Source organism: Aspergillus stella-maris (genome assembly GCF_047715825.1).
Source record: "Aspergillus stella-maris strain CBS 113639 unplaced genomic scaffold BDV14scaffold_9, whole genome shotgun sequence".
NCBI classification, from domain to species: Eukaryota; Fungi; Ascomycota; class Eurotiomycetes; order Eurotiales; family Aspergillaceae; genus Aspergillus; species Aspergillus stella-maris.
Window position 1 is genome coordinate 216572 of NW_027396803.1, and position 22349 is coordinate 238920.

General features: G+C 52.0%; 8 protein-coding genes across 8 annotated transcripts; 4 read left to right on the forward strand and 4 right to left on the reverse strand.

The window, feature by feature from the left end:
• Window positions 1-99: 99 nt before the first annotated feature.
• BDV14DRAFT_167697 (RNA-binding ATPase activator ESF2) lies at window positions 100-1437 on the forward strand. The gene is made up of 2 exons (XM_073767731.1): window positions 100-888; window positions 952-1437. Exons 1-2 carry the CDS (start codon window positions 210-212, stop codon window positions 1311-1313), a joined length of 1041 nt encoding a protein of 346 aa, XP_073631255.1. The 5' UTR covers window positions 100-209; the 3' UTR covers window positions 1314-1437.
• A 182-nt stretch (window positions 1438-1619) lies between these two features.
• BDV14DRAFT_187790 (pex2/pex10/pex12 family protein) lies at window positions 1620-6990 on the forward strand (the record flags this gene model as incomplete). Its single annotated transcript, XM_073770992.1, has 4 exons — window positions 1620-3634; window positions 4304-4334; window positions 5454-5535; window positions 5594-6990. The coding sequence occupies 4 exons, from the start codon at window positions 1620-1622 to the stop codon at window positions 6988-6990; spliced, it is 3525 nt and encodes a 1174-aa protein (XP_073631256.1).
• An 89-nt stretch (window positions 6991-7079) lies between these two features.
• On the reverse strand, window positions 7080-9259 carry BDV14DRAFT_152550 (glycoside hydrolase family 125 protein). The gene is made up of 3 exons (XM_073766590.1): window positions 8865-9259; window positions 7604-8808; window positions 7080-7530 (listed from the first exon to the last, which is right to left on the reverse strand). Exons 1-3 carry the CDS (start codon window positions 8996-8998, stop codon window positions 7262-7264), a joined length of 1608 nt encoding a protein of 535 aa, XP_073631257.1. The 5' UTR covers window positions 8999-9259; the 3' UTR covers window positions 7080-7261.
• A 2-nt stretch (window positions 9260-9261) lies between these two features.
• Window positions 9262-11085, reverse strand: BDV14DRAFT_152557 (uncharacterized protein). Its single transcript, XM_073766591.1, has 8 exons — window positions 10991-11085; window positions 10882-10937; window positions 10574-10824; window positions 10328-10506; window positions 10007-10265; window positions 9820-9957; window positions 9583-9771; window positions 9262-9524 (listed from the first exon to the last, which is right to left on the reverse strand). The coding sequence occupies exons 1-8, from the start codon at window positions 11048-11050 to the stop codon at window positions 9373-9375; spliced, it is 1284 nt and encodes a 427-aa protein (XP_073631258.1). The 5' UTR covers window positions 11051-11085; the 3' UTR covers window positions 9262-9372.
• A 129-nt stretch (window positions 11086-11214) lies between these two features.
• rad18 (E3 ubiquitin-protein ligase RAD18) lies at window positions 11215-12821 on the forward strand. The gene is made up of 3 exons (XM_073766592.1): window positions 11215-11832; window positions 11890-12019; window positions 12078-12821. Exons 1-3 carry the CDS (start codon window positions 11328-11330, stop codon window positions 12739-12741), a joined length of 1299 nt encoding a protein of 432 aa, XP_073631259.1. The 5' UTR covers window positions 11215-11327; the 3' UTR covers window positions 12742-12821.
• An 80-nt stretch (window positions 12822-12901) lies between these two features.
• BDV14DRAFT_197080 (putative vacuolar sorting protein SNF7 family protein) lies at window positions 12902-14662 on the reverse strand (the record flags this gene model as incomplete). The annotated part of the gene is made up of 5 exons (XM_073772591.1): window positions 12902-13588; window positions 13643-13837; window positions 13926-14147; window positions 14280-14550; window positions 14616-14662. 5 exons carry the CDS (start codon window positions 14660-14662, stop codon window positions 12902-12904), a joined length of 1422 nt encoding a protein of 473 aa, XP_073631260.1.
• Window positions 14663-14818: 156 nt separating this feature from the next.
• Window positions 14819-17602, reverse strand: BDV14DRAFT_167711 (TRAPP III-specific subunit 85 family protein). The gene is made up of 2 exons (XM_073767732.1): window positions 16165-17602; window positions 14819-16113 (listed from the first exon to the last, which is right to left on the reverse strand). The coding sequence occupies exons 1-2, from the start codon at window positions 17237-17239 to the stop codon at window positions 14957-14959; spliced, it is 2232 nt and encodes a 743-aa protein (XP_073631261.1). The 5' UTR covers window positions 17240-17602; the 3' UTR covers window positions 14819-14956.
• A 422-nt stretch (window positions 17603-18024) lies between these two features.
• Window positions 18025-21848, forward strand: BDV14DRAFT_187793 (tRNA adenylyltransferase; the record flags this gene model as incomplete). Its single annotated transcript, XM_073770993.1, has 5 exons — window positions 18025-19366; window positions 19433-19666; window positions 19943-20113; window positions 20268-20806; window positions 20856-21848. 5 exons carry the CDS (start codon window positions 18025-18027, stop codon window positions 21846-21848), a joined length of 3279 nt encoding a protein of 1092 aa, XP_073631262.1.
• Window positions 21849-22349: the final 501 nt, after the last annotated feature.

A 22349-nucleotide genomic window follows, 5' to 3' on the forward strand; every position in this document is an offset into this window, starting at 1 on the left:
CTACCGACACCCGATATTCCAGGCATTAACGCACGGGCCACCCGCGGACAAAAAAAGTTGGCGATGATCTCCGGCGCCCGCGCAACAACTCAAAGTTCAAACAACCAACACCCTCCAGCAGCTCGCGGTCTAGAGTCGCATGATTAAAGAGCCTTTACCCATCATATATTCTTCTCCACCGAGGTCTATTCAACTAGCACACCAACAAAATGACAACCCGCAAACACAACGAATTCCTCGACATCGCCTCCGACTCCGATGAGGACAGGGACGCCGGCTATGACTCGGAGGCCGCTGAGGAGAGCAAAGGGCGCACTACGAAGCGGAGAAAGACACAGACGCGCGGTGATGATTTAGAAAGCGGCTCGGAGGGTGAGGATTCTGGATCCGACGCAGATGAGGGCAGTGACGATGAGAGTGGAGGGGTGCGGTTATCCGGGAAGAAAGCAGCCAAGACACAAGCGGACGAGGAGGACCACGACGAACTTGAGGATAGCGCCGACGAAGCTGACGGCGACCAATACATCGAAGTCGACCCCGAGCCCTCAAAGAGCGCAAAGACCAAGACCAAGACAATCAACACGGACAAACTGAAAGCCAAGCCGAAGAAGAACAAGACGGGAGTCGTATACCTTTCTTCTCTTCCGCCATACATGAAGCCCTTTGCGCTGAAGTCGATGCTTGAAGCGCGTGGGTTCGGACCGATCACGAAGGTTTTCTTGTCGCCGGAGGTTAGGCCATCATCTGCGCCGAAGCGGAGGTCGAATAAGAGGAAGACGTACTCGGATGGATGGGTAGAATTTGCGTCGAAGAAGATGGCGAAGATTTGTGCGGAGTCGATGAATGCTTCTATCATGGGGGGTAAGAAGGGCGGGTGGTATCATGATGGTATGGCTCCTGTCTTTAATAGGCTATTTTCAGAAGAGGATTCTGGCTAACGTTGAGAAATAGATGTGCTCAACATCAAATATCTCAAGAACTTCAAGTGGGCGGACTTGACGGAACAAATAGAACGGGAGCGCAACGAACGGGAAGCCAAGCGCCGGATTGAAGATACAAGGGCACGGAAAGAGGAGAAGGTCTTCTTGCAGGGCTACGAGAAGGGCAAGATGCTCGAGGGAATGCAGAAGAAGAACGAGGAAAAGCGGAAACGGAAGATGCAAGCTGGTAGTAGAGATGAGGATAGACCCAGACCTGCCAATGTCCGACGAACATTCCAGCAGAGTGAGGTTAAGCATGGACGGGATAAGATCGCGGATGCTCAGGGTGCTGTGGAGGACGATACCAAGAGGATTCTGGGCAAGATCTTCTAATGACTTGATTGTTCTTGACTGTACTTTACGTGCTGTTAGCGGATACCTGATAGTTGAACCTGCATTTATGGAACTTATCAACGGCAAAAATAGACTATAAACTCATTTAACCTCTATACTTGACATCAAATAATTGCAGACGCTTTCAGATGTACTTATACAGGCGCAAGATGCCCTAAGTACAAACTCGCTTAGTCAGTGTTTGCACAGTTTGCTTGTTCTCGGGCAAGCTCTCGTCGTTTGCCTCCCAGAACACCCATCTTTGCAATTCCAATTGACACAACAACCTTTCAGATGTCGGCAATGATGAATCGGACATTAATGAGGGTGCCGTGGCGCTCTCTCGACGCGATCCGCGCATCACCCGCCGCCTCTGCCTTTCCTCGCTATTCGCTTCTCTCACCTGCTCGAGTGCGGAGTTTGACCACGACTACTCACCTCTTAACAGAACAACAGCCTTCATCATCGGTTAACCTGAAGACAGAATCAGCCGACGAGAAAGAGACACAAATGCCGCAACCGGCTTCTACCTCATCACAGCACATCCCTTGGTACCTACAAGAAGAAAGCTCCGTCCCCGGAACAGCCGAGGTATCATCACGCGATAAACTCCCAGAGCTTCCCGAAACTCCGCCCAAAATCCTACCAGAACTCGTGGAATATATTTTCAGAGACCTTGGTCTTGATGAGCTCAAGTTCCTTGACTTGCGCGGCTTGGACCACCCGGCGGCCCTAGGTGGTAGCGTGATCATGATTCTGGGAACTGCGCGCAGTGTCAAGCATCTCAATGTCTCTGCGGACCGTCTCTGCCGCTGGCTACGGAGTACCTACAAATTGTCGCCTTTTGCGGACGGACTACTGGGAAGGAATGAGCTGAAAATTAAGCTCCGGCGCCGGGCGCGCCGCGCTAGGGTGGCTAGCAGGACGGGAACAATGTTTGATGACAAGGACGATGGAATCACCACAGGCTGGATCTGTGTTAATGCAGGTGTCGTAGAGAAGAACGCTATACCGGAGGAAGTGGCTATGGAGGGTAAATTCGAGGGCTTTGGGCCTCTTGTCAATGGCACGAGAGTGGTCGTCCAGATGTTCACTGCGGAGAAAAGAGCGGATCTGGATTTGGAGACACTTTGGGAGAGAAGACTGGCACGAGCCGAACGAGAGAGAGAGAAATATGCCGAATCTGCCGCCATGGACGCACCCGAAGAGGTTCGTTATCCCAACTCACTCAACACATCACCGTCTGACTATAATTCGCCAAATCTTCCCAGGTCGCCCGTGGGTCTTCTGCTTGAACAACGAAGACATTTACACAGCCATAGCTCGTTTCGGAGTCCACGACATTGGAATCTTGGCTCAATGCGGCGCCATATGTCACAGAGCGCTGTCCTGTCCGAAGCTTCCGCAGAGGACACCACATCTCCATCCGCTGACTTGATAATGGAGTACCTGAAGATTTCATCAGAAGACCAGATCAAGGTTTCACTCGGCAACAACCCAACTGACCCTAACTCCACTGCATTCCTCCGCCAATTCCACAACAGCCTCTCCACCTCTCCACAGAATATAGTAGCCCTATCCCAACTGGAACTCATGTGCATGTCATACTTCCGCGGCATCCCCGCATACAGCAGAGAAAACATCCACCGTGCATTCATAGGCTGCTGCATTTCCGCCGCCGATATCTCCGAGGAACTAAGCAACCAGACTCTCTCCATCCTCCTAACCCCACGAACATCCGACAACCACCCAGGCGAAGAATGGTACACGGCCGAAGACAGAGAACTGGCCCTCAGCGTCCTGGACCAACTCAGCCTCCGCGGGCAGGACTTCCTCAACCTAGCAATGTTCACCCGCCTCTACATGCTCGCCTGCCTCCCATATTCCCCCGGCCCCGTCAGTCAAGACGGCAGATCCCACGCCCAACGCGGCGCGCATGTCCTCCGCATGATTGAGAGTCTTGATATCCCCTTTGAACCTCGTCTAGCGCGCCGCCTTATGTTCTCGATGGTCCGCAACGGCGACTACGAGGCTTTCTGGAAGTGGTGGCGCAAGTTACCGCTTAAGGGCAGTCCGCGGACATACGACGACTACGTGATGGTATTCCGTATGTTTGCGCGTGAGGCAGATGAGCGCGAGGCGAGGAGGTGTATCACCGATTGGGTTCCCATGATGCAGCGCGAGGAGCCGCCTATCAAGCTTGAGGGGGAGTTGCTGAATGAAGTCATTGCTCTCTTGAAGCTCTGCGAGGCGGATATCCAAAGGAAGGCGGAGGAGGGGAAGAAGACTCCTTTTGTGAAGCTTTGGCGGGAGTGTCAGGGGTTGGTCAAGAGATAGAGGGGTTTGGGTCTTTGGTTGGTTGGTTGTATTTTTGTTGCATATGTACTCTACTCGATACCTCATGAATAGCGATTTGGATTCTTCTTTCTGATATTGGATTGTGCAGGCGGAATTCCGAGGACTAATTCCCACTAGTAGGGTAGGACCATGGATGATTTGTGGGTATATTCACCTTTGTCTCCGCGTGTATCTCCGATAATATTCAGGAAATACTTACCATGGTCTCTACGCAGAGAACATATAAGGAACCGCAATGGTGCTCATTTCGAAGGCCATTATGCTTCAAATACACCCTTGTAATGGTTACCAATCGATCACTCTGGCAAGATGAACCCGGCATTCCAGGCACCATCCGCTCCAGTCCGATTCACTCTATTAAAGATGACCAAGTACTCGTCAAGGTCTACGTCCGGGCCCTAAATCCCTGTGATGCCATGCTCAAGATAATCGACACCCTATCATCACCTACCCGGTCATCCTAGGTCAGGACGTGGCCGGCACAGTTGCAGCCGTTGGTGCAACCGCGTCCCAGAAGTTCAAGCTTGGGGACCGCGTATTTGGCTTCTCATGGAACAATGGCTTTCGAGAATATGTTGTCCTGAATTACCATGCAGCGGCAATTATACCAGAGTCCCTGTCTTTTGCTGAAGCCTCAGTGTTCCCGCTCTGCGTCTGCACTGTGTCCGGAGGTCTGTTTGCAAAGGGGTTTCTTGCTTTTCCAATGCCAAACCCGAGTGCCAGCGATATTCCAGCTGAGCTCAAAAGCACGATCCTCATTTGGGGTGGTTCCTCCTCTGTCCGCAGCAACGCCATCCAACTCGCCCTCGCTGCCGGCCTAGACGTCTACACTACCTGCTCCCCTCGCAGCATCGAATATGTGACCTCCCTCGGCGTCAGCAAAAACAAGGTCTTCGACTACAACAGCCCCACTGTAACCAATACCTTCGCCTCTGTCCTTGATAGCTCCTCTCTCCCTTGCGCTGAAATATACCTCGCCGCCGGCAAAGTCTCGCTAATCTGCCAGGTATCACACAAATCAAAACAGAATATCCCCGTCGCATTGTCGAGTCCAGTACTACCGGGTGATACACCGGGGGGCGTCAATGTGCGAATGACATATGGTGCTGAGGGAATGATGGATATGGTTAGGGCTGTATTTGGGGACAGGGGGTTCCTGCCCGATTTGCTGGGGAAGGGGGCTGTATAAGGTTGCCCCGAAGCCGGAGATCATTTCGCGGAAAGGAATTGAGGGATTCAGGATGCTTTGGACTACTTGAAGAAGGGGGTTTCGGCGACGAAGGTGGTTGTTGAGAATGGTGAGACTGAAGGTTGAGGCACGCGCTCCTTCCTTGAGTGTACACTGCAGCATTGGGAAGGTGCAGACCACCCATCGCCCCATCCGTTATGTTCTGGCAGCCGTATCTGGAAGGAGCGTTCCACATGGTCTCTTACATGGAAGGAACGGCCAACCCAATCGGTCATGGCTCCTTTGAAGAGGATACAGGTGCACGTGTAGTGTTTGTTGGAGGTTGCTCTTGTGCTCTTTTGATGCAAATGATGTAAATATGCACCTGATGAGATAAGACCCCTAGACTGGAACGGAATTCAAAATCGTCTTACCGTTCACTACAAATTGAATGTCAGTAACTCGTGGTTGGACGCTTGTATAGATGTGCTGACTGATGGGCACGTGCCGACGAACCTCGGCCCAGAACGGACGTGGATCTCGGGCTTCCGCCGCAACACTTCCATCTCTACCGTCACGCTTTCTACAGCTCCACGCCCCGTCATCTGGCATAGCGGTCTGGGTACCTGCTTAGCATCATGGAATACCTACCGGCTCTCCAGCAGGAGTTTGATGACCATAAACCCTCCCTCTTCGGTAAGCCAGCCAGTTTCAGTGCGGAGAAGAGCCCAAGCCTAACCACCAGTTCAATCAGAATTGCTCGCGGAACAACAGCTATCAGACCTTCTTCCCCCATCATTACGATACATTCTTGCCGTCGCTACACATCGCCATCCGCGATACTTGCTTCGGATCTTGAATTCCTACGATGAGGTGTACGCGTTGCTCTCGCTGATTGTCGAGCGATACTACCTGCGCAACTTCGGCGGCTCATTTACAGAGAACTTCTACTCTCTCAAACGCGAGCGCGTCCTCCTAACAAAGAATGGCGAGATCCCTCGAGCTCAACTTGGCGCCCCCGGGCCCGTCAGTGACAGTCTCAAGCTGCGCACTTCAGACGTCTGGAAGAATCTATTCGTGATGGTCGGCATCCCTTATCTCAAGCGCAAGTTGGATGAAGGCTACGACATTCACGCAGCTCCGCAAGCCTCACTACTCATGAGCGGCGGTCCTCGATATAATCCTAGCGACGACCTGCCCCCGAATCCAACAATTCGCCAGCGCCTCATGCACGCCTACAAATGGTTCCTCCGCAACGTCTACCCCTCCGTCAACGCAGCGTACTACTTCTCCATACTCGCTTTCAATCTCGCATACCTATTCGATAACACTAAATACTCTTCGCCCTTCCTCTGGCTTATCGGCACGCGTATCCGCCGTCTAAGCTCCGCTGATCACCACGCCATCTCCAAGATCCTAGAAGGCAAGCCCCAAAACCCGCGTGGCGCGCGAACTCGCCCCGGATCAGGCCTTCTAGGCCTCCTCAGTCCTCAGAACCTCTATCCACAAGCCCTAGCTTCTCTCCGCTACTTCTTACCCGCCTCAATATTCGCGCTCAAGTTCCTCGAATGGTGGCACGCAAGTGACTTCTCTCGGCAACTAGCCCGCAAAGCTACAGACACATTAGACATTCCACCCCCAATAACAAAAGGAATGGTGCCACCTTCAGAGAGAAAGCGCAAACCATCAACGTCAGAGAAAGAAAAACAAGACTCATCACCCAAATCAGCCCTCAAATCCTCGTCCCCTTCATCGAAGCGCCCTAAACCACCGATCTCCGCCTCCTCATACCTCCCCATCTTCACCGTCTCCCTACCACCCGCAGACACCGACGCCGCATCAACATGCCCCATCTGTCTTAACAGTCTGACAAACCCAACCGCGTGTCAGACGGGCTACGTCTACTGCTATGTATGTATCTTCCATTGGCTGAACGGCGAGCACCAACGGCAGTTGGACTTTATGAATGGGGATGGGGCTGGCGCGGCGTGGGAGGATGCCGGGGAAGGCGATGGAGAGGATGGTCAAGGGCAGACTTCTGCTGTTGGACAGAGTCGCGAGGGGAAGTGGGAGAGCGGGAAGGGCAGGTGTCCTGTCACGGGTCGAAGGGTGCTTGGTGGGACAGAGGGATTGAGGAGGGTCCTCATCTAGTCCCGAGATGTCCGTTTGTATGTTTTTGAGCGTCTTATTTGTCATGAACTACCTGGTGTTGTACATATGTAAAACCAGGCTTTGTGCTTCACGCATAGCAACGTTTTAGCATAGGTATCCTTCTCTAATATACCCATGATGCCATTTACGATATCAGGAACAATCCCTCGTCCGTAAAAATAGAACCGTATCCTATAAATGCTAAACCACTACCCAATTCTCTTCCTCGAACATATCTCCACCACAAAATCCCAAGCCACCACTAACCCACTTAAGGAACATACGGCTCACTCCCCTCCCCAAAAACCAAATGCGGCCGCTCCGCCGCAACCTTCAACACAGTCTGCGCAAAGACTGAGTTCGCCCACGCAAACCAAGGCCTCGTGTAGGTCGTGATGTTATTCACGTCGATGGACTCGTGGACGAGGCCTAGCAGGCTGGAGTCCCGGACTAGATTCAGACACTCGGTTATTTCGGCGTCGGAGGAGGATGTTTGGGCTTGCATTAGCAGGGACATGGGCCAGGCGTTTGTTAGGCCGACTATCGTTCAATTTGGTTAGATTTGAATTGATTTTGGGGGTCAAAGGGTGGACTGGTTGGGGAATTAACGTACTATGAGGCCCACCAATACCATGGAACGCAGAGCCTGTAAAGTAGTATGGGTTTCCGTCCTTTGAGAGGATCATCTCTCTTGTATTCTTGTAGACGGGATCCTCATTATCCACGAAGCCGATGGCTGGCAGGGAGAGAAGGGAAGGGACGTTCGCGTCGTCCATGAAGACGTGTGATCCGTACCCGTCTACCTCGAAGGCATAGACATTGCCCCATTTCGGGTGGTCAACGATAGCGTTATCCTCAATTGCCTTGCGCAGATTGTCGCTGCGGTTTTGGACGTCCTGGATGACGTCGGCTGGCCCGTCGGCGGCGCGAAGCATAGCTGCTGTGCGGTTCAGCTGAACGGCCATCTGCGCGTTCGCGGGAATGAAGTAGCCCATTATTGTTGCGTCGTCGCTGGGTCTAAATGCGCTGCGGATGAGGCCAGCCCCGGAGTTGAGGGGGTTGCCGACGCCCTTGAGGTTAAGCGTTTCGGTGCCGAGGGTTGTCTGGCGCTGGAATGTGTATTGGTTCGCGACGAATTGGCCTTCGGAGTTGAATGTTGGCTGGGACTGCGCATCTAGGGCGTTCAAGAGCGTGTCCAGTGCCATGTACCACCGGCCAGTAAGGTGATCTGTAGAGCCGGTATTCTCGTAGAAATCGGCTGCGAGAGCGAGGAAGTTTGCCAGGGAGTCCAGCTCATACTTGCACTCAAAGACAACATTAGGATCGTAATTAGGCGTAACTGTATCTTCCTGACTACTGCTCTCCGGAGGAATATTGCTCGGAGGCGGAGGCTGGAAAGCATTGCAGTAAGGCGACTGAATAACGAACTCAGCCTGCGTATTGATTGCGCCGTGAATAAGGCTGTAAAGTCGTTCGTCTCTGTTCGCTAGAGTCTGGTAATTTATCAGCTGGTTTGTCGAGTCGCGCAACCACTCCGCGTTAATGTCGCCCGTGACAACAAACGTCTGCGGCCCGGTCCATTGCTCATCTGCCCTCTTGCCTTTTCGTGTCGCTGCTGGGGTACCGTCGGTGTGCCACCGGATCGTCGTATCCAGGGTGTTGGGGAAGGCATTGCGAAAGAGTTGCGCGAGATCCTTGTCGATTATGCGAGATGTAACATCGTCGATGACTTGCTCGACGACCGAGGAGTTGAATGTCCGACATTCGGCCGCGGGGCGCTGGTATGGGAGGTTTAGCGGGCCTCCGCTGTAAGGAGCACTGCGAAGAACAATTAGCGCCGATTCGCCAGCAATAAAAACATATTAAGAGCATACTGAGGAGTCTGAGAGTAATCTAGGTAGTCAGGACACGCGCGTCGATGGATTAAAGGATTGTTTTGCAGGGCTGCAGCTTCCCCGACGCCGAGGCCCAGGAGGGGCAGAGCGAGTGCCAGCGCGGACAATGTCATACTTTTAGGAAGATTATTGACAGGAAATCAATTAGTAACAACATCCAGGAAGTCAACTAGGCACAGCCATAACTGGGAAGGAGGGGTTTAAAAGGGAAGGACTGTTGATTGAGTAGCACATGGCGGCTGGAGATGAAATGCGGAGAAAGATCGCGGAGGATTCCCCAACTGCGCCGATCATTACTTCACTTTTGATATCCTACATGCTTATTCGCCATTCCGACGCAGGGCCATGTCCGAATGCTACGGTGCTGCGCGACCTTGGGGTCATAACATTGGTATTAGTTGTGCTAGCGGCAGGGACTACAGAGTATGCGATCAGATCTCTCCCAAGCATCGTCATAGCTGTCTCTCGCCATGGATCATGGCCCAGGCTATTTCTTGCCAAAAAACGACATGATATTCCCTTGCCCCGCCTTGGGCCCAGCTTTGCCCTTTGGCGCACTCACGACTGGCTTTTTCTTGGGCGGTGGTGCTGGTGCTTCATCCTCTGAGAATGACTCCCAGCTGGGTTCCTCGACGGTCACTATACGGAAGATTAGTTTGCTGCAGGTACATGAGGCAAACGGACGCGGGAGCCGCACCAAGGTAGCCTTCGCTATCCTTCTTTACTGCCTTCTTCATTACTTGTCGTCGTCCTCTGCGACGGCCACCAGTGCTTGTGGCTTCGACCTTGAGATCTTCCTGCTTGGGCGGGGGCTTGTCAATTGTCTTCTCCGGTTCTGCTGGTTCTGCGGGTGGTTCTGCGGCGTCCGCCATTTCTTCGTCTTCATCTGTGATTTATCAGTATTTGATGGTAGAAGTGCCGGGAATGAGCTCACCGTCATCTTCCATCATCTTCCGTAGTCGTTCCTCTCGCTCCTTTCTGCTCTCGCGAGTTTCACCGGATTCTTCCTTCTTAGTCTTTGGGAAGAGTTCTTCTTGCTCCTCTCCTTCATCAGATGCGTCATCCAGCACGACTGCTATACATTAGTCAAAGTATCACAGTTCATGACATGAGAAACTCACCATCTTCAGCAACAGAAGTGCCCGACGCAGCCGACTCTTCCTTCTTCAACTTGGGCTTCGCCTTGGCAAAGGAGCTGAACAAACTACCCTTCTCTTTCTTGGCTGGAGGTGCCTTATCTGCCGATTTGGTGGATGAGGCGGAATCTTGACGCTGCACTGGCTTCGGCGGTTGTGAAGGCTCGGGTTGCGCGGGACGCTTTGCTGGTACTGTGCTCGACGGCGCAGGGGGTGGAGGCGGAGGCCCAGCTCCTGTTCTCCTCTATTGCAGTTTGGGTTAGCAATTATGGTCTACAGGAAGGGTGATTGAGTAGTGCTTCGTACTTTGACGTTCGCATTTTGTATCATCCCCCATTGTTTTCCATACTCCAATGGATCTTCTTGCGCATGGTTGACAAGCATCTCGCGACTGACGTCTGTGAGAACATTGAGGTCCTGCAACACTGTAGGCTGCAGGCTGTAAACGTATATAAATGATATCGATTCGAAGGTAGCTTTCGCGTCTGCAGCACTTATTAGAGGCAAGATCTCATGGTACATGAGCCAGCGCATTCGCAGAGTATATCTCACCGTCCAAATCTTCCTCACGCGCAAGTGTAACCGCCGAAGTAGGTATCTCATCCGATGCGCCATCCTGGTTCGGCATTGAGCTGCTGATGTAAGGACTGCTAGGCATTACATCGTCGTCGTCATTGTTGCCATTGGTGGTAGCGCCGTTCGTTGCGGGCTCGGGAGGCTTGGGGATTCCCGTCAGGACGTATGTCGCGTTCACGCTGGAGGGCTTTTTCGCATTCTCATTGCGGTGAAAGTCGTAGAGCATCCTAGAATCATCATCAGCATGGTCGCGTCATATGGAGAGCTTAACAAACTGAACTTACTGCTTGGCGATAGTACTGTGCACTCTCAGAGCTCGACTAAGTGAGCGATACGTGACCTGCTTCTCCATTAGAGACGGTATTTTGTTTGCGCAACCAACAAAGAACATACCGTCCGCCGCTCACTGAGCACATTCTCCGCTAAATACCTCTTATAGTCCGCGACTGCCATCGTTGACCTAATTCCAACTTTGCAGTCGTATATCGGAGAAGCAGCGGAGGACAATATGATCGACGCGTGACGCCGCACCACTTAACGCGTATCAGTCAGCCGCCCGGTCTTGGCACCTCATCTCTTTCCCCGATACAGCTGCCAAACGCCATCTTCAGCTTCAAGCTCAACCTAAGCTCAAGGCAAGCCACTAGCACCCTCAGAGCTCCGACTGCTCTAGGCTCCTACCGAACTTACAGCCTGCCGGGTCATATCCGTTAACGCGTGAACCCGCGCCATGGAGCCAACCTTCGACATCCCCGACTCAACGGACTGGCTCGACACGCCACTAACGCTCCTCGCGCCATTCGAGTCTTCCCTCCGATGTCAAGTCTGTAAGGACTTCTTCGATAACCCCGTTATCACCTCATGCAGTCATACGTTCTGCTCGCTATGTATCCGGCGGTGTCTAAGCACAGAAGGCAAATGTCCCACGTGTCGAACGAACGACCAGGAATTGAAGCTGAGAAGGAACTGGGTCGTGCAGGAGCTTGTGGAGGGGTTCAAGAATGCGCGGCCGAGTATACTGGAGCTAGCAAGATGGCCGCCGGCTGTTGTGAATGGTGGGGTTGTGGAAGAGCCTGCGGCGAAGAAGAGGAAGATTGACCTGGATGATGGGATTGGTGGTGCTGGTGCCATTGAGGGTGTTCGCACGAGGTCGCAAAGCCGAGGTGTTACGAGGCAAGCTCAAGAGGCTCCGATTGAAATCATAGATGATGTTCAGGATGAGGAGTATATTCCAGGTAGGTGCTTTTGCGCCATTGCAGCTGCGGAGAGCAATACTGACATGGAAATGATAGTCGATGGGTTGGTCGCGTGCCCAGGGTGCTCACGGAGGATGAAGGAGGTGGATGTTTTCTCTCATCTCGACAAGTGTAACGGATTACAAGAACCGAAGCCGGCCGCGCCGGCACCTTCAATAGCCTTTGGGTGAGATCCAAGAGGCGTGAAACCCTGAGACTTCGTCGCCAACTAACCTGTGCTATAGGTCGCTATCTTCTGCACGAAGATTGGCATCTACAGAGAAACCGCCGGAGAGGCTGCCAGCTATAAATTACTCTCTGTTGAAGGATACAGCGCTGCGCAAGAAACTTAAAGACCTGGGTATACCGAACTGGGGCGCGCGGCCCCTACTGCAAAAACGACATACGGAATGGATGAATCTATGGAACGCTAACTGTGACTCCAAAACACCAAAACCTAAACGGGAACTACTCCGCGAGTTGGACATATGGGAGCGCACGCAGGGTGGCAACTCGACAACACCCACTGATTCGACCAGCTCAGTGATGCGCAAGGATTTCGATAAACCGGCGTGGTCGGCGAACTATGACAGCGATTTCAAACAACTCATCGCCAATGCGCGGAATAAGAGTGATGCCGTCGTCCGTTCAACGATACCTAGCGCATCTCAGTCGACTTTGAACGAGTCGGATACCGCCCAACCCTTAGAGCAGTCAACCGAGAGCTCGCCCGTTGCCCAGATACCAGACGCTCATAATGCGGTAATTGACCCCCAAGAACATGTTGTGACTGGAAGGGTGGACGAGACGGCACCAATCCTTCCCCAGCCGTCACGGGAAGAAAGCATCTCGATGAAACTCTCCGATCAAGAGGTTCCCATAAACGGAGTGCCAAATCCCGCATTATAGGACTTTCACGATTCAGGTATGCCATTTTCCGGGTGATGGCAAGACCTCGACAGTGCCGAGATTCGATGAAAGCTAGAGCTCGCGATGCGGACGCTATCTTGACAGGTTTCGTCCGTCGATTTGAGCGAGAACACACCACGAAGAATCTGCTTGGTTGTGCTCACGCATTTTCCTCGACAGACATTCGCGACAGCTTCTCGATGCTGTCTTCTAAACCGTCCTCAACACTTTGTTCCTGAGCTGCTTTCCGAGTAGCCTCTTTGGATTCCAGGTCCAGGTTGTCGAGCTCGGCAAGCTTCTGTCGGGTCTTCTCCGCCTTTTGCTCCTCCTTCGCTTCCCGATCCTTGGCCTCCAGCTCCTCGAGCTCGTCGTCGATCTCCACCTCGTCGATCTGAGGTCTAGCCTCGCCCATGATGTTCCCGATCTCATCCACCTTGGTCATCTCCTCACGGAGTTCATCAACCACGTCCTCGACCTTGGAGACATCCCCGATTTGAGCATTGAGGCCCCTAAGCGCGCCGGTGCTGGCTTCCATGACCTTGACGTATTCGAACTGGTCTGCCGCTTGCTCGATCTTCAGGTAAACCTGCTCAAGCTGATTGAGGGTATCGAGCCGCTGCTGGAGGTTATGCTCCGCGAGCTTCTTTGACCGCACTGCAGCGAGGGCGGAGACACGGTTCTTCTTGCTCAATGCTGCCTTTGCAGTTTCATTGAGCTCGGTGATCTTTTTCTCCAAGTGTTCAGCCTGTCTCGTCATCGTTGCAGTGAGAGACTTGATTGACGCAATCGTTGTGTCCTGCTCGGTAATCTCCTTAGGGGAGTCATTCGTGGGCCGGAACTTGATTGTCTGCTATGATATTAGCCTTATACCCCATTTTGAAAATAGATACCCGTCATATACCTTGCCGTCATATGCGATTGCACCCTTATCACGAGATAAATATACCAATAGAACATCAAAGTCAGCCTCAGACAGCTCGCTGTCCTCTTGCAGTATCGTTGCAAAGCTCCCCATGAAACTCTCCTTGCTATAAACAAGATCCGTCCTCGTCGGGTTTGCACTCATGACTTTCTTTACTACCTTGTCACCGGCCTCCTATACCACCCAAATCATTAGCATCCATGCATCAACCCCACCTTAATCCACCCCGCCTCAAACCCAAGTGCCATGCAATAGATCATACCTGCAAATTCGCCACAAGAACAACCTCCTGACTCGTCAACCTCGGCGCATCAGATCTGAACCCGATAACAACACCTCTTATCTGCTTCAAACCCCACGTCATAACATTCCAAGGACTCAGAGCCGTCGTATCAATAAGACCCCATTGCGGTTTGCGCAGACTTGCACCGCTGGCTTTATATTGTGCGAGAGGGACCATAGAGCGGTTCCAAAACGCATCTTCCTATATCCACCAAGAAGAAACGTTAGTTTGATGGCTCTGACTGCAAAAGAACGGGCCTAGCGCGGTGTTGCCGGACCACCCAAACAAACCCAAGCCGAAGCCCAGTAGGAAGAGAAGAAGAGAGCAACATACAAGAACACACCCCAACGCAACAGGCCTCCCCAACTCCGGGGATTCCAGATCCCTAAGTAGCCCCTCTCCCACAGCGAGTATCAAATGATTCGCCTTCCGGCGCTGCGTGCTTCCATCTTGCTCACTCCGACTTTGTATCGACGGTGTGATGTGTCCCTCCCGCGCGGCCATGGTGAGTGCTGCCTCCCATGCTGAGACGTTCACGGTGTACCCGTCTGGATTCGTTTTCTTTTGGATTGAGAAGTCGGAGTAGAGGGAGGGGAGGCGGTTTCTGATGGTTTGTCAGTTGGGCGGATTCAGGTAGAAACGGCAGATGGGGAGGGTTGGTGGACGAACTTCCGGAAGGAGTCTTGGGTGAGAATAAATCTCAGTAAGTCGCTCATTGTTCCTGGGAGTTAGAGGTCGTTTGACCTTTACTGTATCGACTATCGACTGAGCGAGGACAATTTGGTTGACGTTGGCTGTTGATCGGTCTTCCGTCACTAGGCGACGACTTATCGATAAGCTGATAAGAAGTACAGTATCACGTGTTCATTTTTATCGGGTTCTCTAGGTACACTATGGACATTGGAGAGGACATCGAAGGACGCTGTGTAAAGCCTCGGGTGAGACCGCTTATGAGAATCTATTATACTATGTACCTTATGATACGCCTCATACCCATCATCAACGTATAATTATGCTCGTTCAAAGTCGTCACTCGGCACCTCGCCGCCATCTCTCGTCGTCTGTAGCTGCGCTAGAGTTGCAGTGTCTAACGGGTTGAGATTGCCGATCAGGGACCTCCGGTTCATGCGCCTGTCTAGTTTTTCACTCGTCTCTTCGTTGTCCAACGGATCTGTGCTGCCTGTTTCTTCCCGGACGTCTAACCCGCGAGCTTCGAGGTACCCGACCTTAACGGACAATCGAAGGTTGTCGACGAAGGTTTGCATTTCCGGCATGGGAAAAACGCCGTCGCTACCAAGGATGTCTGCGTAGAGACCCTCTGCTTCCTCGAGGCATGCCGAAGCTAGTGATGGCTTTCCGAGCCTCAGCCACATATCGGCAGCGAAGAGACTCCACATTCCTGCTTTGCGGCGACGCGCACCGAATCGTACACCGTTGGGTGCCGCTCGTGAAGCGTAACACGAGGAGATCCGCTCGCTGAGGAGACCCTGTCCAACTGACTCTACCAAGCCTAGGTCCATGGCCCGCATGGCCCATTTGGCTGCGCTTTCGGCTGCTGAACCTCCACGCGATCTGAGTAGTTCGACACCGAGTGTGAGACAACGTAAAGTAGTAGGAGCGTCAGAGCAGCGAGTAAGATAGGAATAGCAGGCAGTGTCGAACATTTGGTCAATGCCTTCGACTTTCGTCTTCGAACCCACACCCAAAGGATTTAGTAACGTGCTCACTGCGCACATCTCGTACGCGCCGGCATGGTACTTCCATGCTTTATCATTGGAGTAGTCCGAGCGCAAGAGCTCATATGTTGACGCAGCTAGCTTCCAGTCACGAAGCATGAAAGCATAGTCGGCCATCTTTCGCAGTATCGCCTCGGAGTGATCGAAGTGATAGTAGCCCTGAGAAACATTGTAGTTCCCACTTGCCCCCCCGGCAGATCCTGAAGATCTTGATCCTGACCCGAAGCCTGCCCATTTACGAGACATCGACATGAATCTTCCACTAATACCGCGCCTTCGTGATGCTACCTGGTCGTTCCAAACAGCGACTCTGTTTTCCATAAACGGCACCACGGACTGTGCGACAAGCTCTCGGACTAGGCCTTTGATTGCCGTGACATCGGAATCGAAAAGGTACAAAAGACCGTCGGAGTCCAAGTCCAGTAGTGGTTCTAGGTCAGTTAGTATACAGAGATCAGAAGTGGAAGATGCCTTCGTCTTACCTGCCCGTTCGGAAAGCCGCTCGGCCGGCGACAGCCACTCGCACTCCGGTATTTGGACACTGTCATCGTCTGTGACTACACACTGGTTGCTGCGTAGCCTTAAGAGATGACAATGCAACCCAAAGTGTCGCTTCATTTGGTCGTACAGCTTGGTAGATTCAGAAATGTCGTCGCGATCCTCATCATGGACCAGGACATAGTATCGAAGGTATTCCGGATTAATCCAATCAGGCACTTTCCGTTGGCCATTGTTTGTGTCCGCGTATAATTGCCGAAGGGATTCCAGAGGATTGGTATTGCGAGAACTGATAGCGATGATACTTGCTACAGGATGACGAAAGGTTTCATGCGGCGAGACGGAGGCAGTCGACAACAGTTGACGGAGGAAGGATTTATATAGAGGCGAAGTAGATGAGAGACCTATTAGATCTTTAGGATGTATTGACCCGCTTGGTAGACCGTCAGTCGAGTCCAGCTGTTTCTCCAGAACTGCCTCAATCTGAGAAAGAGCTGTATTTCGACCCTGGTTTGTATCGGTAGGAGCCCGGCATATTTCCCCCAGGTTGACAAATCGGACCCCGAAGTCTTCCCAGCCCCGACTTGACCCAACGCTATCTCGAACAACCAGTTTGCCGGGTACATTCTCGCCGAACGGTCTAATCAACTCCCAAAAGCCATTCTTAAAGCCCTTTTGCCGTACCAGCTCATCCGTATCGGGCGATGCGTAGACTCCAATCACGGGGGAGAAGGAGCGGACGATTAGATCTCGTGTATCCAGCGCGGCATCAGCTCTTCCGTCTATTGGTGATCCCAGCGATGTTCGTCCTAGCTGCGGAGTCGATGATCTGACGGACCGGGTATGGGGAGAGGCAGCTCGAATCGGAAGCTCGGCGGTGGTGTTTGATAGTGGGGTGGTCGGAGACGACCCTATCCGCGGCTCCCCTCTTTCCGTGTCTAGAGACGCAGACGAGTCGCGGCGCTGGTGAGGTAGTCTCGTCTTAGATGGGACACGGGGCGCGCCGGGCGAGAACGACGGCGGAGGTTTGACCGGAGCTGCATCTCCGGGCGATGTCATGGACACCGAATGTGATTCCGACAGGCGAAAAAGAGGATAATGAAGGTGGCAGGTCTAGCCCATGGACCAGGAATCTCGGAGAGACTGAAGGAAGTAAATGGTAGGGCGAAAGAACTCTGACGTTGAAGCGTGAGGTTAGGAGGTTCGTAAGAATGCGGCGAGCAATGGCGATAAATGAAGGTGAGGCTGCGGCGGTTGTCCGGGATAAAGCCAACTCACTGCGCCGAAACGTGGAGCAATTGTTCAGGGCAGGCGAATCGCGGCTGACTGGCGCATCACCTCAGCATGTGAACAAATATCAGGGACCTAGTAAATCAATCAGATCACAAGAAATTGGCGAAATGAGTCGTCTGAGTGTCACAGCTGGGATGTTGAAGATGGATCGTTCTGATGGCCAATGACAGCATGAAGGCGGTGATCCTGGACTGCCGCGCCGCCAGCGACAATAATCGTTGTTGCTGTGACTCAAATTGACAGAACACTCATGACTTAAAGCTCTTTTCCAGCCGCCTTTCCACCTCTAGAATGTTTCTGTCTCCATGCGCGCCTCTCCAGTCCTTCTCTCCGGCCGATTTTACGAAACTCTAACTCTGTCAATACCGAAGTTTACCAGAAGCCCCTCACTGCGTCTGCCCCTCGGTGTTTTTCTACAACGCCCTCCAATCCATTTCGCTCGTCACAGTCGTTTTATGAGCCACCGCCGTGCTTCTGGCTCCCCTTCTCCGCGCGCCAACAAGCGGAGGCGTATGTCTCCGGTCTCCCCCGCGGAAGCCTCGACCGCAACAATGGCCCAAGCCGTAGGCGGAAACTCCCCAACCTTAAAGCTCACGCCGCTTGAAAAAAAAGTGAAGACGCTTCTTCTCGACGTTGCACAGTACATTGAGGACCACAGCTTGACGGACAAGCAAAGCGATGGGAATGGTCACAAAACTGTCCTCCGATTTACCGGAGGCTGGGTGCGCGACAAGCTGCTCGGTGTAGAAAGTCACGATATTGATGTCGCGATAAACAACATGACTGGCTACCAGTTTGGAACTATTCTTCAGGACTTCCTCAAAATCCCTGAGAACATGGAGAAGTATACTCAGGACGACGGAGAGGGGAAACGCAAACACGTCAGTCTTCACAAAATCGAAGCGAACCCCGAAAAGTCAAAGCATTTAGAAACTGTGACAACCAAGATCTTTGGGCTTGACATAGATCTAGTCAACCTGCGGAAAGAGACATATACTGCGAACAGCCGGACTCCTCAGATGGAATTTGGAACTGCAAAGGAAGATGCCTTGCGACGAGATGCCACAATAAATGCGCTCTTCTACAACCTAAATGACTCTAAAGTGGAGGACCTCACGGAGAAAGGACTGGAAGACATGCGAGATGAAACTATTCGAACCCCGCTGGAACCATATCAAACGTTCAGAGATGACCCTCTTCGGGTGCTTCGACTCATTCGGTTTGCCAGCCGATTAGGCTTCCGTATTGACGAGGGCACTGAGAGTGCAATGCAACACAGCGACATTGGCGAAGCGCTCAAGCTTAAAATTAGCAGGGAACGCGTAGGCGTCGAGGTGGAAAAGATGCTCAAAGGCCCCGATCCACGAGGCGCACTTCATATCATCGACCGCCTGAATATCTACCCAATTATCTTCGCCAACTATCAGGACGAAGCCACGGCGGACATGACTTCATGGTCTGTAGCTTACAATTCGCTTCACCGCATGTTGACCTCGAATGATGAGCCCGAAGCTGTCTCTAGCGTCCGCAAGTTGCTCGTCCGGGGTCCCAGCGATGAGTATTACGCTTGGGTAATCGCCGCTTTTATTCCCTGGTCAACGATCGCTGCTCGTCCTTCCAAAGGTAAACCAATGCCGCCACGAACATCGGAGGCTGCTCGTGATGGTTTGCGCGGAGACAACAAAATGGTCACTCTCCTTAAACACGCTTCTTACAATTGGCGCAGCATTATTGAAGTCAAGACTGCGCTGGTTGACGACAAAATGCAAGGCACAGCTGCGGAGAAGCGACAGCAGATTGGGCTACACATGCGGTCATGGGGCGCAGACTGGAGACTCTGTCTCCTTCTTTCCATTCTTCAGGAGATAATGCAGGGAGGTGACTTTGGTAAAGGTAAGATTTATCCTGTTGTGCTTCAGGATGCAACCACCGTGACTTACACCACATCTTTTGTTGCAGTGCTCCAAGGTTATAACCAATTCCTCTCGTACATCGTAGAGAAGGGCCTTGAAGACGTTTGTGAATTGAAGCCTATCGTAAACGGAGGCGAAATCATGGGCGCATTCGGAGGGAAGAAGGGACCGTGGCTATCTAAGGCTTTGGAATTCACCATCCGGTGGCAGTTACTACACCCAGATATTCAGGACAAGCAGAAAGCACTGGATGATCTTTTGGGTAGAAGAGAAGATCTTGGCGAGTGAGAAAGATGTCATATAGAAACCAGCAATAATGAAATAAAAATCCCTAAAATAATAACCCATTTTCCTAAGAATCTTCGATTCCTTTGTTGTGGTTTGTATATATATTTTGCGGGTGACCTGAGGGCTCGTGCTTACTTAACACCGCTGATGGGACCGCCTCCGCTCCCTCACATTTCTCCTTCCGCAACAATTTATATATCCAGGTCACGCCCATCGAACAGACATGCTACCGTGAATATTCACACGAGTTCAACGTCAGAAATGGAAGATTTCCGTAACGCGGCGCGCGAAGCCCTCGAAGCACATGAAAATTCCGCCGACATCTATCTTATTCCATCTTCAGTCAAAAACGGAATCAGTGTCCCAGACCCGGGCTGCACAGTCGAACAGCTTTGGCACGATATTTCCAAGAATGGCAGCTCTAACCATTTCAATGTATGTTAAAAGACCATCATCAGGAAATAGTTAATACTAATCTCTTGAAAGATCGTGGAAAACCTTCTTTTAGCGGAGGCGTTCCTGAGCGCTCACCTCCCCGAGTATTGTTCGGATGAGGATAGGGCGGCTGCTAACAGTCTATACGCCTGGCTTAGCAAGCATGCTTTGCCGACACCGGTACTCACGGAATTTGGAGAGGAAATGGCATCTCAAGGTGCGATCGCCTCTTGATGTTGGTTTCAACCCGCTAATAATGGCCGTAGAGCAAATTCAAAGCCGGCAACGGTCTGCCATTGCGCTGTGCGCTATCGAGGCGTTGAACTCTGTGCTCACACTAAGAGAGGCTGAAGTGGTGGGGGATGTCATCATGACCGTGGCAAGTTTCACATCCGAGGCAGACCCGTGGACGAGAGACAATACGCATGAGAGCTCGAGGAGAATCTTGAAGGATTTCATCGAGACTTCTGACTCATCATTCTATTGGGCGACTATTGAATCTATCCTCAAGAGTCGGGTCCGGCCTGTTTTTGCCAAAAGCAAGAATCCTGCTATCACTGAGTCTGGACGAAAGAACTTTCACCCTGTTCCCTTGCCGCGATTCGACCTGAGTATCCTGGACCCTGAGACTAAGCCGTGGAAGAATCGTGACGCTTATATTGTCACGGCGTTTTCCTGGATCCTCAGCCAGTACAAGGTATGCTTTTTCGAAACCCAGCTTTTACAGCTTACTGATCGCAACCTAGCCCGCCGACCTTGGGCAGCTCGAAGCACACCTACCTCTTCTCATCCCGCCCCTCCTCGCTTTGATTGATGATGAGACACTTTCGTTCAAGCGACGCGGATGTCTGCTCCTTTCAAAATTTCTGGACACCATTCGCGAAAGCCAATCAGACATTCTCCGGCGAACGAACCTTGCCTCTGTCTTTGAAGAAGCCCTCAGACCATGCTTCCACTCCCTCCCAACAATAACATCAGAGGACGACTCAATCCAACTCCTCTCAGCAGCATATCCGGCTCTGAGATCCATCCTAAGAACAAGCTACAGGATGTTTACGACTGCAGACAACCAACCGCCTTCCGCAAAACAACAGAAGAACCACGACACCTACATATCAACAACCACAAAAACGCTACGCGAACACCTCATCCCATCCTTCCACCACATCAGCTCGACAGACCCTACATCAATTTCTTCCTTCGCGTCGTTTCCGCACCCTCGCCTCTCAACGTTCCTCCTCAATCAGATCGCCGCTACCTGCAGCGACCTAGGAATTCATACAACGAAATACCTGCAAGATATAATCCCGCTTATATACAGCACGCTATCAAACCCTTTCGGTACCGCACATCCACCGCTCCTTCTTGCCGCCCTCTCCGCCTTGCGAGCCGTAATTCTCAACGCGTACCCACGAATATGGAGATGGCGGGGTGAGCTGTTCGGCGCGATATGCTCTTGCTGGCTTCACGTTACAGCGGATGAAACCGAGAACAAGGATGGCAAGGTTAAAGCTACGAAGCTCGATAAGCTGAAGAAAGAGCTTCAGGGAGCAGTTCATTTGCTGAGATATGCACTCGAGAACCCCGCCCAGGAGGATAGTGAACCCGGGCAACGAGACGCGAAGGAGAAGATTGAGCAGGAGATACAGAATCTGGTTGATGCTGATGAGAGCTTACGCGAGTGTTTACTTGCTGAGATTGATTCTGATGATTCGTTGTATTTCGGCTTAGATGAATGAGGTACTGCCGCTCCTAGTGTATCTAGGATGTGGTCGAAGTGATAACATAGAAGACAGATTTCAGGAGTATGAGTTTGACTTCAATTAATAATATAAAAGACCAACGAGACCATCATAAACCAGCATAACAAAGCTCGCTTATGCGACGGGGTATACTCTAACGGAAACCAAAAATAGAAAACCCAAGAGGAAGCACGAAACAAAGAAGAAAAGAGAAAAGAAAAAAGAAGAAAACACCACCACCACCCATCCAACCATCCTGAACTGCTAGTGCTCACGCTCATGCCCATCCGAAGACCATGGCCGAAAAATCGACAAAGAGGCAGCCCTAGCGCATCCCAGTTTACTTCCGGTTACCATTTTTCCCGTCAGGTTGCTTCTGAGACTGATTTTTGGCCTGCTGACCACGTCCACTGCGATACGCAGGGGTGGGGGTGTCTTGACTAGAGGGAGAGTCAGTATCCGGCAGTGTCTCAGTGACCAAAGGACTCCCCGGCATTT